Genomic DNA, 15737 nt, shown 5'->3' on the forward strand with positions numbered 1-15737 from the left:
AGTGCAGGAGGAGGCCATTTGGCCCATCGAGTCTGCACGGGCTCTCTGAATGGGCAATTTACTTCATGCCACTCTTCTGCCTTCTCCCTATAACGTTGCACATTGTTCTTTTTCAAATAAGTCTAAATGCCTTTCAAATGCTTCAATTGAACCTGCCTCCACCACACTCTCAGCAGTGCATTCCAGACCTTAACCACTTGCTGCGTGAAGACGTTCACTCTCATATTGCTTTTGCTTCTTTTGCAAATTAACTAATTATGTGCCCTCTTGTTCTCGATCCTTTCATAAGTGGGAACAGTTTCTCCCTATTCTGTCCGGTCCCTCATGATTTTATATATCTCTGTCAAATCCCCTCTGAGCTTCTTTTCCAAAGGAAAACAGTCCCAACTTTGCCAATCTATCTTCATAACTGAAGGTGTGATATGTCGTAGCTGAAATGATAAATCTGTTCCTCTCTCCATAAATGCTGTCAGACCTGCTGAGTATTTCCAGCACTTTCAGTTTTTACTCCATGTTATTACATCGTTTAGCATCTTTATTACATATAATACAGAGTCTGGTAACAGGGCGTTTGGCTAGACTGATCCATGTCGATGTTTCTTCTCCACACCAACCTTCTCCCACATAATTTCATCTCACCCTATCAACATTTTCCTTTTTCCCTCCTGTGTTTATCGCCTTAACTATGTCTTGTGGTAATCAGATCCACATTGTAGCTCATACCTGTACCTCAAGCTAGGGTATCTCTAAGCTTTTCCTCTGGATGGAGAGAAAGCAAGATCTTTCTCTTCGTTGACTATTCCAGACTCAAAATTACTGTCTTTTCCCCGCACCCCAACCCCACCCCCAACCTCTGCACACTCACAGAGAGAAGCAGCAAAGAGTTAACCTTTGCCCCTCCCCAACCACCCCTGTACAGCAGGCTAATTTAGTTAGCTGCCAATAAAAATTACCAACCCTCCTACTGGTGCTGGGGCTATGATGGCTGCACTGCCAATTTTTCTAGGACTCCTGCTCCACTCAATGAATGGAAGCCACTGTAACATTACAGGTGTAAGTATTTCTTGGAGGTAACCGTTGGTCCCCTTAAATCAAACTAAACTCATTTGCAAGAAATGCAATTCTGTAAACTACCTTGTTTGACTCCCGCTAGTGGCCTCAACGCACATCCTGAATCCCTTGGGTATTTCTGTGATTTAACCCCTTAGGAGTTGAATTTAACTTCGTAGCAACATTAAAATCAAAATGAACACAAAAGCCTTTTAGGCCAAATAGCCAAAAAGTTTAAAGGTGACAATTACTGACTAATGAACACACAGATTTTAAGTGATGTGTTACTACTACTGAGGCACTTGAAGGTCAATCTTACTGACTCAGTTCCATCATGCTACTGGGCTTAGCAACTCTTCCAAGTCAGTTTCTCCAAGTAGGTGCCCTAAACTCAATTATGACCAAAAACTTAGAAGGTCCTTCCTGATTTTCCAGAAGTACTGGATAGCAATCTGGAAGAATAGCCATGGCTGATTTCCCTTCTCTTTCAAAGGGAAATGAAGTGAGTTGCACTGCACATACTTACAAAAGAAATACATTCACAATACACAAATAGTTCTTCACTGACCTCCAGATTTTTGCCCCACTATTTCCTCAGTGTCTTTGAGGTCAATTTTTGCTGCTTCAATCTCCTGTCGCTTCCATTCACTTACACCAGAAATTCCTTTCTTACATACAAAACGAGGGAGGAAATTGAAAGAGCAACGTCAGAATTGACAGAACCAATCCAATTTAACCACACTCATTTCTGCTCCATTCTGCTCACAGTTTCTTGTTGTAAAATATTCTGGTACAAACAAACCATAGCTCTCATTCTGCAGCCTGCTGAAAAGGTGACATACTAAAGTTAATACTCGGGCCGTGAGTGCACTTTTCTGTTTGGCACCAGCAAATCAGCTGATTCTCCTGGCTTGGGAGTCTTGCGTGTTGAGCCTATTTTTATTCAGGTACTAGATGTTTAATTAAACAGTTAATTTTATGTCAATTTTGTACACTAGTTTCCATGCAAATTCCTTAGATCTATTAAAAAGATTTGATTCTCTTATTTTTCCCTGAGACAACTCCAGCTCTTTAAAATTACACATGCTTTGGTTCTTTAAATGCTTGTATTTTCCAGTCATATCCATGACCTACTTCTGTTCCTATTCTCTTGCTAGTCTCTCACCAGAGGTCCACACACTCCCACTTACTCAATGGTAAGCAGCCAGCTCCTAGCCTTTGCCAATCTCACTCTTCAATGAGATGCAATAGAATGGTTAGGTTTGACTGACCTTCCACATTTCACACTGGGGCTGAGTCTGGGAGCAAGAAATTGCAACGTAACACAGACAGGCTAAAAATGAATGAGGAAAACTATCACAGTTCAATCTGAGGGAAGTACCAGGTTATCTATTTTGAATTAGACAACTTCTAGTCTTTTAGACTTACAGCTAAGAAATGTGCTCAAATGGATATCACACGGCACACAGTCGGTCACATACCTTAAACTTGGTGTACTGAACCAGGAGGTTTCTGGAATCTTTCATAGCAACTTCATCCATCTCTTTCATTTCCTTTGCCAGTTTCATGTTCATATCCAGGAGGTTCTTGCTATATTGCTTGCACTCATCCATCTGCTTCTTCTTTGCTGTTATTAGATACTATGAAGCAGTATGGTTAAACATGAGGCTTTCAAACTACAAATGGATGCTCAGGTGAAGAGTTGAAATTGAAAAAGTGACCAGCTGCGGTGGGGTTTAATGGACTTCTTTAACCAAGCCCCGATCTCCCCACTTTATGTCCTTAACACAGATTTACACCTTGTGAATTCCAGGGCACCTATATTTGTAAAGAATTTAAAAAACTCTGTGCATTCCTTCTATAATGTAACACCCGATGTGTCTTAATTTCTTTTGCCTCTATTCTGTGTGAATAACCCAAGCTATACTGCTCTGTTAATCAAATTCACTGATGCAATCTGCTTGCAGGCCCCTACCAAAGATTTCCCATAACCAGATGCTTTGATGCACATAAAAGCAGTCCAGAAGTGATGCGTCTTCCAAATTCCCCTTCCTTACTGTGTGGAATTGTTTGCCTTGACAGGGAATTTTCATCAGCCTGAGTAAGGCAGTATGTTTTTCATAGGATATACTTCTCCAGAGGGAATGAAGCTGAGGAAGCAGTGATTTGCACAGAATGGTTCTATGCAGATTTTAGAATACTACTAGAGAGGAGAAGTAATAGCTTGTGTTCATAGAAACACCTTATTATGCTTCTGAGAAACATTTCAAAGTGCTTTGAGAATTATTTTGTAGAGCGGTGATGATTTACATGGAAGGAAATGATCATATTTCAGGATTCTGTGGAGTTCTAGGACTCCAAATACTACAACAGTAACTTCATCACATAATTAACTACAAAGTTAAAACGCATAGCAAAGTATTTTAGGTGAACATGTTATCCGGTGTGCTAAAACTAGCGCAAGGAGAATCCTGATGGTTGAATGGAAGTGTGATATGGAAATGTCACATAGCTGCAATGAGGGGTCAGGTCCTCTCCTGCTTTCCTTGCTTGGTGCTCAGCGAGAATGCACATCGCTAGTCAATTTGTTCAGCTACCTTTGCCCCAGCAGGAGTATTTTTCTTTTGTATAGGAAAATAGTTGCACTGATTGCTCAAAATTATGCAAGTGAAATAATTCAACTCGCGTTCATTGATCAGCTGCAGTTTTATATTTTGAACTACCAAAATGTATTTTTCCATCTGGGGAGCTAAAGTTGGATGTCTCTGCTCCCCTGGTTTATTTCAGTACATCAGGCTTGAGGTAGTGGCAGCAGTGTGTACATCCCTGCTATCTAACTTGGACGAGAGTTGATGAGGGGCAGCACTCTGGTGCAGGAGGTAAAAGAACAGGGAAAACTAGGGAAGGTGATTGAGTAGGAGATTTTGTCTCTTTATTCAAGATAGCAAGGAGCAAGTGTATGGTCAGGTAGATGGTGTGAGTAGGTTGGGGGAGGAGGAGCAGGTGTGTGGAACTGGGGAGACAGGGTTTCCTACTTTAAAGAAATAAATACTTGTGGCTTAGGCGAGCAACTTCAGCAGCTGTCAACGAGTCTTGTGGTCTCCCTCTAAATATGGAGATTACAAGAAGGGCAGGTGGCACAGAACTGAACATATAATAACACAGGCATCAAACTGTAAAGGGACGATAATTCTAACAAGTACTGAAGCAGCAAAAACGTTTTTCTTTGAACTCAACAGGTCAAAAATAAAGACCTTTTCTGACAATACCAGCATGTCCCTTAAGACAGTGCCTAATGAACCCTTGTGGAATCAGGACCACCAAGTTTTACCAGAAACAAAATGCCCCTGAACCAAACCCGGTGTTGTTGGGGCGAAGTTTTAAGTGCAAAAAATCTTTGACATTCATCTGTGTGAAATTTACATTGCTGTAACACCCTGCAGGTGCTGACACCAGAAAGGTCGTGGGGGAGATTTGCATGCTGTAAAGGAGCAAAAGATGAGCAAATTTTCTGCTGCATTGGACACATTTCTTGAGCACTATTTGCGAGCAAAGCAGAGGGAAATCTTTAAGATTTACTTCCAAGAAAGATAGAACCTTTCTCCCATGGCTAATTGATGTATTTATCAACTTGCAAGAGCTTGATGTTGACACTGAATGCACATGTTGGAAATACATCCTATCAAGGTGCCCCTCTTGAAACATTATTCATAAAATAATCCTTGTTCATACAGCTTAATAGATTTAGGAAATATTAAATGTTACATTTCAATATGAAATGTAGGTAATAGCAAGTAGACAGAAGTATTAATGGAAAATTAAAGTACAAGTCAAAAGTTAGACTAATAGGAATACATACCATGGGTGTATATTGAAAATGGTAGGGAATATAACTTTGTTTTTAAATAATTTACAAAGGGAAGAAGTTCCTTCTCATTCAGTGGATTTCCATGGAGTAGTTCAGATACAATTTCAAACCAAAGGCTTCGCTAATTATTTGATGCTTATTGGAATCAGTACACTGGTTTAGGGAAAAAATAAAATTGGGCAGCAATGCAGCTCTGTACACCAGCCGGTGGCCCTTGATGGTAATGCAGGTGTGTGAATGGTGGGTGAGGACAGTGACAGGCTGAGTGATGTGCTCCATGGTGGATCCTCATGATCCAGTAACAACCACTTGGGTGACTTACTTGGGTCACTCAGACAGGCAATTAACCAAATATGAAGCAAATTCCAGCAGGGACACCTCTTCGGCAAAAAGTACATTTTCTACTGTGTGGTCGCTCCAGTGACACACAGACACGCACACGTATATTATGAGGAAACACATTAAGCAAAAAATATACAAGACTTTCTTTCACATCCAGCAAACACTTGTAGTACTAGGTCTATACACTATAACAGTAATAGCATTATTAATAATTACCTTAAGTATAGCAATTTTTTTTTGCATTTCAACATAGCAGGGATCATCCTCCCTTACAACAATTCTTTTCTGCCAGGGATAATTGCATTTGCTTGAAGAGAGCTGATCTATATTCGGCCGGAACATACCTAACATAGACCAAGGTCTTCAGGTTATCCCGTCGGATACTGGCATAAGGTTGATATTGTACTGCAGGTCAAGTCAACATTGCTGTTAAAATGGTTGAATTTCATATAAATGAACTAAATGATCAAAAGTTCGTGCATTATGCTACATCAAGCACAAAGTGTTTTGAAATGCAATTCAGCTAGAAACATGGGGTAACATGGATTTTTTTTTTGCTATGGTAACAGGTAACCATAAGCTTATTATAAAGGCAGTGACATCAAGAGTGAAATCATTGTTGTAAGTTGTTAATCATCTTACCCCAAGATGTGTTAAAGTTTAAATAATATCTTCTGCTATTGACTGGTGATCAAGTCATCTTTTGGCTGAAGCTGGAAGTGCTGTGATTTGCAGCAGGGCCATTCTAGGGTAAATGGGGCAAGTCCCAAACAATTTACCAGGACAAAAGACGGGAAGATACGAAACTGCCAAACAATTTTTTAATGTATCTTTTTCTCTATAAAATACCTTGGAGATATATATATATATATATATATATATATATATATATATACACACACAATAGGGGAGCATGAAAGCGGCAGCAACAGAGCCATCCACCAAGGTGGGAGACTAAAGTTCAAAGCTAAGTCATAATTGACATCTATAGTCACGATGAGGAAACAAATATCAACCGGTCTCATTTGTTAGAAATTTGCAGGTTTGAGCTCCACAGCTCATGATCTAAGCAGATACACCAGTGCAATACTTTGGAGGTGCGTTATTGTTTGTATTTTGGATATGAGAGCCTCGAACTCAGAAGATTATGGGGTCAAGTCCTAATAAAGAGATTTGAGCACGAAATCTAAGTTGGTACTGCATTGTCACCCGGGTCACAAAGTCTGCCCTCTTACGTAAAAAGATCCCATGTAACTATTTCAAAGGAGAGCAGGGGAGTTACCCTAAGCATCCTGGCTAATGTTTATCCCTCAACCAACGTCCAGTCATTATGAAATTGCTGTCTGTGGCTTGCTGCTGTGTGCAAATTGTTTCCGACGTTACATTACAAGACTGACCATACTTCAAAAGTACTTACTTGACAGTCAGCTCTTCACGATGCCCCCAAGTGTACACAGTCTACTCTATAAAATATTTTTTTTTCCTTTTGAGACATTAATCTATATAGCTGTCTGTTCTGCAGACCAGTTTTTTAAATTCATTCATAGGATGTGGGCATTGCTGGCTGGGCCAGCATTTATTGCCCATCCCTAATTGCCCTTGAGAAGGTGGTGGTGAGCTGCCTTCTTGAACCGCTGCAGTCCATGTGGTGTTGGTACACCCACAGTGCTGTGAGGAAGGGAGTTCCAAGATTTTGACCCAGCGACAGTGAAGGAACAGCAATATATTTCCAAGTCAGGATGGTGAGTGACTTGGAGGGGAGCTTGCAGGTGGCGGTGTTCCCATCTATCTGCTGCCCTTGGTCTTCGAGGTGGTAGTGGTCATGGGTTTGGAAGGAGCTGTCTAAGGAGCCTTGGTGAATTGCTGCAGTGCATCTTATGGATGGTACACACTGCTGCTACTGTGCGTCAGTGGTGGAGGGAATGAATGTTTATGGATGCAATGCCAAGCAAGCAGGCTGCTTTGCCCTGGACAATGTCCAGCTTCTGGAGCATTGTGGGACGTGCACTCATCCAGGCAAGCGGGGAGTATGGAGGTGAGTTACTTGTTGCACAATTCCTAACCTCTGACCTGCTCTTGTAGCCATATGGCTAGTCCAGTTCAGTTTCTGGTCAATGGTAACCCTCAGGATATTGATAGTGGGGGATTCAGTAAAGGTAATGCCATTGAATTTCAAGAGGCGATGGTTGGATTCTCTCTTGTTGGAGATGATCATTGCCTGACACTTGTGTGGTGTGAATGTTACATGCCACTTGTCAGTCCAAGCCTAGATATTGTCCAGGTCTTACTGCATTTGGACATGGACTGCTTCAGTAACTGAGAAGTCGCAAATGGTGCTGAACATTGCGCAATCATCAGCGAACCTCCCCACTTCTGACCTTATGTTGGAAGGAAGGTCATTGAGGAAGCAGCTGAAGATGGTTGGGCCTAGGATACTACCCTGAGGAACTCCTGTGGTGATGTCCTGGAGCTGAGATGACTGACCTCCAACAGTCACAACCATCTTCTTTTGTGCTTGGTATGACTCCAACCAGCAGAGAGTTTTCCCCCTGACTCCCATTGACTCCAGTTTTGCTAGGGCTCCTTGATGCCACACTCAGTCAAATGCTGCCTTGATATCAAGGGCAGTCACTCCCACCTCACCTCGGGAGTTCAGCTCTTTTGTCCATGTTTGAGCCAAGGCTGTAATGAAGTCAGGAGCTGAGTGGTCCTGGCAGAACCCAAACTGGGCATCAGTGAGCAGGTTATTACTAAGCAAGAGCAGCTTGACAACACTGTTGATGACCCCTTCCTTTACTAATGATTGAGAGTAGGCTGATGGGGCGGTAATTGGCTGGGTTGGATTTGTCCTGTTTCTTGTGTACAGGACATACCTGGGCAATTTTCCACATAGCTGGATAGATGCCAATGTTGTAGGTGTACTGGAACAACTTGGCTAGGGGTGCGGCAAGTTCTGGAGCACAAGACTTCAGTACTATTGCTGGAATATTGTCAGGGCCCTTAGCCTTTGCAGTATCCAGTGCCTTCAGCCGTTTCTTGATATTACGTGAATCGAGTTGGCTGAAGACTGGCATCTGTGACGCTGGGGACCATAGGAGGGGGCCGAGATGGACTATCCACTTGGCACTTCTGGCTGAAGATTCTTGTGAATGCTTCAGCCTTACCTTTTGCTCTGTTGTGCTGGGCTCCTCCATCATTCAGGATGTGGATATTTGTGGAGCCTCGTCCTCCAGTGAGTCATTTAATTGTCCACCACCATTCACGACTGGATGTGGCAGGTCTGCAGAGCTTAGATCTGATCCACTGGTTGTGGAATCGCTTAACTCTGTCTATCACTTGCCGGTTATGCTGTTTGGCACGCAAGTAGTCCTGTGTTATAGCTTCACCAGTTTGACACTTCATTTTTAGGTATGCCTGGTGCTGCTACTGGCATGGCCTCCTGCTGTCTTCATTGAATCAGGTTGATCCCCTGGCTTGATAGTAATGGTAGAGTGGGGGATATGCCGAGCCATGAGGTTACAGGTTGTTTTTGAGTACAATTCTGCTGCTGCTGATGGCCCACAGCGCCTCATGGATGCTCAGCCTTGAGTTGTTAGATCTGTTCGAAATCTATCCCACTTAGAACAGTGGTAGTGCCAAACAACACGATGGAGAGTATCCTCAGTGTGAAGGCAGGACATCGTCTCCACAATGACTGTGCGGTGGTCACTCCTACCGATATGTCCTGGACAGATGCATCTGTGGCAGGCAGGTTGGTGAGGATGAGGTCAAGTATATTTTTCCCTCTTGTTGGTTCTCTCACCACCTGCCGCAGTCTAGCAGCTATATCATTTAGGACTTGGCCTGCTCAGTCAGTAGTGGTGCTGGACAGTGAAGTCCCCCACCCAGAGTACATTCTGCACCCTTGTTCTTCCTCCAAGTGATGTTCAACATGGAGGAGCATCAGCTGCGGGTGGGCGGTACATGGTAATCAGCAGGAGGTTTCCTTGCACGTTTGACGTGATGCCATGAGACTTCACGGGGTCCAGGGTCGATGTTGAGGACTCCCAAGGCAGCTCCCTCCCAACTGTACATTGCTGTACCGCCAACTCTACTGGGTCTGTCTACCGGTGGGATAGGACATACCCAGAGATGGTGACATTATCGGTAAGGTATAATTCTGTGAGAACGACTGTTCTGTGAGACAGCTCTCCCAATTAAGGTGAGGACGATTTTGCAGGGTCAACAGGGCTGCGACTGCCTTTGTCATTTCCGCTGCCTAGGTCCTGTTTCACTCCTTTTTTTTGTGACTTTGTAATGGTTTGTTACAACTGAGTGGCTTGCATTTCACAGGGAATTTAAATCATTGCTGTGGCCCTAAAAGAAATTAGTGGGTTTTCACAACAATCAACAATGGTTTCATGGTCATCATTAGAATTTAATTCTTTTAATTCCAGATTTTTATTGAATTCAAATTCCACCATCTGCCTTGGCAGGATTTGAACCCAGGTCCCCAGAGAGTTCTGGGTCTCTAGATTATTAGTCCAGCGACAATATCACTATGCCATCACCTCCCCAATGACTTTAGTGAATGCTAAAGTTTCCAAGGCACTATTCGAAGGAGGGTATGAAGTTCTTACGATACAAAAAACAGAAAATGCTGGAAAACCCAGGTCTAAACAGCATCTGTGGGGAGAAAAAGAGTTAACGTTTCGAGTCCGTATTACTCTTCTTCCAAGTATTTTGCTTTTATCTAAGTTCTTATGATGCCCTGACAAACATCCCTTCCTCAACCATCATCAAAAATTCATAACTCAATTTATGTCAATAATGAGACTTTGGATTAGCAGCAGCAACCTCACCTTGAAGTTAGAAGGAACTCTGCTCCAGGCAGTCCGAGCAGCCGAAAGCATGGCCACCAATAGTGGAGTGATTAAAATTAGGGATGCGCAAGGGGCCAGATTTAGAGGAGTATAGAGAGCTCAATCAAAGGGTCACGGGGTTGGATGATGTTAAATAGGGAGTTTTGTTTCTCTACTTAATTAGTTCCTTAAGGTGTTGAGGCAGTGCAGGGATGAGCTGCTGGGCTGGTCCCTAATGTCAGAGTTATAAGGTAAGATTGGAGAAACTTGGGCTTGTCAGGCTGAAAACAAGTAAGAGGAAATGATCTTATATAATGCTTAATGGAATAGCCAAGGTAAATTTGGAATACTTTTAAAATTAAATTTCAAGAGAAAGGAAAGAGATCACAAATGGTTAAAGGTAAATTTAAGAACTGATTTCAAGAAGTTCCTCTTCACACAAATAATGATCAGCTCAGGAAAGCACTTCAAGACAGAAAAATGGAGGCAAAAATCATTGAAATCATTTAGGGAGAAATTAGATGTTGAAATGGGAGTGCAGGGCAGTGGGGAGAAGTGGAAGCTGGAGGGTTTTTCCAGATGAATGAACTGTTACAATCCCAGCTGAGGTTGCCCCTGGACAAGCCTGGTCCCAGAGTGGAACCCAGCTTGATAGATCCTAACTTTTAATTTGTTTGTTTAGATACATGGAGAGTGACCACTGAACCAGAGTCCGCTAATGAACTTTTAACAAAAGAATAAAACATTTATTTAACAAGAAAAGATGAACTATATTACAATACTTCTTCACCCACACGTATATCTTTACAGATATATACAGATTTGTAAGGATAATGCAAGTTACAAAAACCATCTTATACTCTAATGTTCACAGTAAGTACACAGTCTATGTAAACCAATAGACATCATGTGGTCAGACAGACCACAATCTGAAACTAATTGACCTCAACCACCTCAACCAGATGCTATGGATCTCTCCTCAATTCCCCCCAGACGCTCGCCACACCGTGGCCAACTGCTCTCACTGCACACTCTGTCTTTCACACGAGGGTTTACAATCTCCACTGTCCAAGACCTTGCTTTGGAATCTTCTCCCAAACAGACGCTTTCTCTCAGGCACCTTCTGCGACGATTTACCTCCAGGGCTTCGAATGCTCCTTCCGATGTTCCTTTCCCATGGGTCACCATATGCATTCAAGCTGTCTTCCACAATCTCTCTCATTGATTTAGCTGTCAACAGTACACCACTGCTTCACATGCCCATAGCAAAGAGTTACAAACCTTTAGCTGTCTCTTTGGACCTTCTGGCTACTTGCAAGCTGTTCTTGCTTTAAATCTGTTTTCTGCAGCTTGTCTCTTTAAATTTGAAGCTTGGAGCCTTTCTCTCTGCCCCTCACTCTTTAACTTCACTGACAGGACCTTTTCCAGGTTCTTGCCCTTCTCTTTGTCCCAAGAAGACCTTCTAGTCTTTCTCCTGTTCCACTCCCTAGGATTTTTGGGGTCTTTTCTTTAGCTTGGGACTGGCTTTCTGTCCTCTTTGCTCCAGTTTCTCCTGGCAGCTACTTTAAAAAATCAACTGAAATCAAACAGCTTCCAAATCAAGCTGCTGTTTCTAGTTTCTTGTGTGGGAGGGACCTACTTCTCTGGAGCCATGTTGCTCGGCAACAGCCCAGTTTCTCTACTCGTTTGTTTAATTTAGCTGCAAATCATAAAACTCTCATTAGAAATGCAAGCACTTTTTCAAGTGAAACTCAATTTGATCTTAACACAGATACAGAAATAAAAGTCAAACTTAAACATTAAAGCTAAAACACATTCCTAACACCCACAAATAATATAACTTACTTAAACTATCTCTAATATGAACAAAGATGGGCCCATTAGCCTACCTTGTCCATAATTATCTTGTGAACACTTTGGCTGTCTAAGAGGAGATAACGTGTAGAATTTTTGTACTAGGCATCAGTATTGCCAAATAGTCGTTGGTAGCACAGAACTTTCGTGTTGCTGAAAACAGAGACATGTTGAAGTTTTTCATCTTGCACTCATAAGGACACTTTGCAAGACCACCAATATAAAGATGTTTTCTTGCAGTGTCCTGATGAGTGGAAGATGAAAAATTTCGACATGTTTCTTTTTTCAACAATATTCCTATTATCCAAACAGTTTTATTACTGTCATATTGTGTTTATTTTAGCATGAGTTAAAACAAAGCTGTCAGAACAGGAAGACTGGAATTTCCCAATGCCTCCAGGCAGTCTTGGAATTCAAAATATCTTCTGAAATAAAAACAGAAAGTACTGGAAATACTCAGCAAGTCTGGTAGCATCGATGGAGAGAGGAGCAGAGTCAACATTGAGTTGAATGATTTTTCTTTGGAACTGAAGGGAGGTTGAAATGTGGTGAGTTTTATGCTGTTGACGGGGGTGACGGGAGGAAAGAGAGTAAGAAGGGGGAAATAGAACAAAAGAGAAGGTCTGGCATAAGGTAGAGGGTGGGAGAGATTAAATAACAAAGGTGTCATGGAACAAAAGACAAAGGGAGCGGTAATATTAGTAGTAAAGAAACAAAGCATTGGTCCAGAGTAGATATTAAAGGCAGAATAAAGATCAGCTCTGTCTGAAAGCAAAAACATGAAAACAAGCAGCAGATTGGCACTTGGCAAAAAACAAAATTCGAAATGAGGGACAGAATTCAAGGCCTGAAGTCGTTGAACTCAATATTCAGTCCAGAAGGATGGAAAGTGCTGAATCAGAAGGAGGTGCTGTTTCTAAAGCTTGTGTTGAGCTTCATAGAACACAGCAACAGGCCAAAGACAGAAATGTGTGCGAGAGCAAGGTGGCGAATTAAAATGGCAAGCAACCAGAAGCTTAGGGTCATGCTTGCGGACTAAGCAGAGGTGTTCCGCAAAACGGTTACCCCCCAGTCTGCGTATGGTCTCCCCATTGTACAGGACCAGCAAATACAATAGACTAAATTGAAAGCAGTACAGTAAATCATTGCTCCACTTGGAAAGAGTGTTTGGGACCTTGGTTAGTGGGGAGACAGGATGTAAAAGGGCAGGTGTTACACCTCCTATGGGAAGGTGACGAAGTATTGGGGGTGATAGAGCAGTGGAGCAGGGAGTCCCAGAGGAAACTTTGGAAAGCTGAAAGAGGAGGGGAGAGGAAGACGTGTTTGGTCTTGGCATCATGCTGGAGTTGGTGGAAATGGTGGAGGATAATCCTTTGAATACAGAGGCTGGTGGGGTGGGAAGTGAGGACAAGGGGAACCCAATTGCGGTCCTTGGAGGGAGGGGAATGGGTAAGAGCAGAAGTGTGGGAAATGGGTTGGACATAGTTGAGGGCTCTGTCAAACAGTGTTGGTGGGGGGGGTGGGGGGTGGAAGAGAGAATCCTCGCTTGAGGAAAAAGGAACACATGTCAGAAACCCCATTGTGGAAGGTAGCAGCATCAGAACAGATGCGATGAAGGCCCAAAAACTGAAGAATACCTTCTGACTTGTTCTGCTGTTGAGGAGCACGATATGCTGCTGATTTTTCCCTGTCTTTCTTCACAATCGCCCAGTGATTTCCTAAAGCTTCTGGTGACCACTTGATGGGTGGAAGTGAAGAAGTCTGTGCACTGCGACTCCTTCCATGTCTATCTGTTCTCTCCCACTGACTATAATCCTAAAAAAAAAATGCAGAAAGTAAGAGCAGTTAGAGAGGTGTTTTAACAGATGAATTTAAAAAAAGTGATCCCGTATCAGGTTGGCTTACTCTGATCTGAATTAGAAGGTTCAAACGTCTTTCCTTAACTTGGGTGCGTAAACTAGTAGGTATTTGAGTGAAGTGCTAACAGAGTGCTGCATGATTGGAGGAGAGGCCTTTGGATGGGAATTGACAATTTCAAGCTCAATTTGCTTGGTCAGTTGGCTATAAAAGTGAAATATAAGATTTCCTCTAGATGTAGGTTATAGTGAGCTTGCTCATGTATGGAATATAACTAATACTCCATGGAGAAATATTGTGCATGCCATTTATAGATATAAAGCCTAATAAAAAGCAGTTTACAAAGGATACCAGGTCTACTTTATATTGTACAGTCTAACTTGCAGGACAGCAAGGGGAGAATTGATCTGACAGTGGGAACTGCTATGGTGACGACAGAAGAGCTAATTATACTCTAACTCAAATGGGTACAGCTGCCTTACAAATGAAGCCTATTCAGGTTGTCAAAGAACTAAATCCAAACTTCAGCACTTGAACACAAAAATCAGTGCAGTATGTGTAAGATCCCATTGCATTTTTTGAAGGAAAGCAGAGGAGTCTGGTATTCTGGTCAATATTTATCCCTCAACCAACCTCACAAATATAGATTATCTGGTCATTATCACATTTCGATTGATTGCCATGTTTCTTACATTAGAACAGTGATTGCCCTTCAAAAGTACTTGGGATGTAAAGCACTTTTGGGTATCCTGTGATTATGAAAGGTGCTTTATAAATATAAATCTTTTCTTCTTTCAGATCTGGAACTGTACTTACTAGTTGGATTTCGGCTTCAATAATCAGGGGAAGTAGTTTGAATACCAAGTGCCATGTAGTTTTTCTAATGGTTGAGAAAAATTATGACTTCTGCTATCGTACCACATCTGGTCAGTGAGAGGCCCAAGATGCTGTTGTTAGTCACACAATCATCAAATGCACTGTGAAAATGAAACTAGCAATCTCAATAAAGTAGTACAAGTGTGCAATGTTATTCCCAGTCTTTCAAAGCCTTGGGAATGTGAACAGGGGAGAAAGCTCATCCTGAGTGAAACACAGCCAGAGTGAGTGTGGGTATTGGCAATTTGGTGCACAGTGGGAATTGAACTGGTAAGTCTTTCTCTTTAATTTTTGTAAGTTCGGTAGTCTAGTTAAAAGGTTGGTAAGGTAGCTGACTCAGCTGACTGTGTGGCAGTTAGCTGTCAATCACCTGAAGCCCGATTAGGGCCTGAATAGCTGTTGATTACTATTTGAAGCTTAACTAGTGATAGTTATCTCAGCTCTATTTAAGAAAGGGACTATTTAGAAGCACGCTACACAGTGAGCTTGCACACGAACAGGGGAGAGAGCTCACTGTGAGTGAGACAAAGCCAGAGTGAATGTGGGTATTGGCAATTTGGCGCACAGTGGGAATTTGGTACATAGGGGAAGAGGTGCTCTTTGCACTTTTTCTTTGCTATCTTCTTAAATCTTCAGAGTGGTCTTGCCCTGCTGCAGTAGAAGAGGCTACAAGGGAAAGAAATGACTGGTAAGTAGTGGGTAAGGTCGGATAAGTACTTACTACTTTTATTGCTTATAGTTTAAGGTCTTTTGTGGTCTATAGTTTGTATATTCTGTAGTAACAAGGATCAGGAAAGAAGGGCCCTAGGGTAATTGATTTTCAATGTTTAATTTAAAGGGGTAAGTCAAGGCAGGAGAGCTCACTGCCATGGTGTGCTCCTCATGCTCCATGTGGGAAGCTGGGAACATTTCCAGTGCCCGGGACCAGCACGTGTGCAGGAAGTACGTACAGCTACAGCTCCTGGAAGCTCGGGTTTCAGAGCTGGAACGGCGGCTGGGGACACTGGAGCATCCGCGAGTCTGAGAGCATCGTGGATAGCACATTTAGA

General features: G+C 42.4%; 1 protein-coding gene across 3 annotated transcripts in view; it reads right to left on the reverse strand.

Annotated features, from left to right (window-relative positions):
- c14h20orf96 (chromosome 14 C20orf96 homolog) overlaps positions 1-15737 on the reverse strand; it is a 49772-nt gene that overhangs the window by 19537 nt on the left and 14498 nt on the right. For all 3 annotated transcript variants that reach the window (XM_041204904.1, XM_041204902.1, XM_041204903.1), the window contains 4 exons: positions 13593-13770; positions 5477-5604; positions 2532-2690; positions 1619-1718 (listed from right to left, as the gene is read on the reverse strand). In XM_041204904.1, coding sequence (XP_041060838.1) covers positions 1619-1718; positions 2532-2690; positions 5477-5604; positions 13593-13770 — 565 coding nt within the window. The remainder of the gene's footprint in view (positions 1-1618; positions 1719-2531; positions 2691-5476; positions 5605-13592; positions 13771-15737) is intronic.

Source organism: Carcharodon carcharias, chromosome 14, assembly GCF_017639515.1.
Source record: "Carcharodon carcharias isolate sCarCar2 chromosome 14, sCarCar2.pri, whole genome shotgun sequence".
Taxonomy (NCBI): Eukaryota; Metazoa; Chordata; class Chondrichthyes; order Lamniformes; family Lamnidae; genus Carcharodon; species Carcharodon carcharias.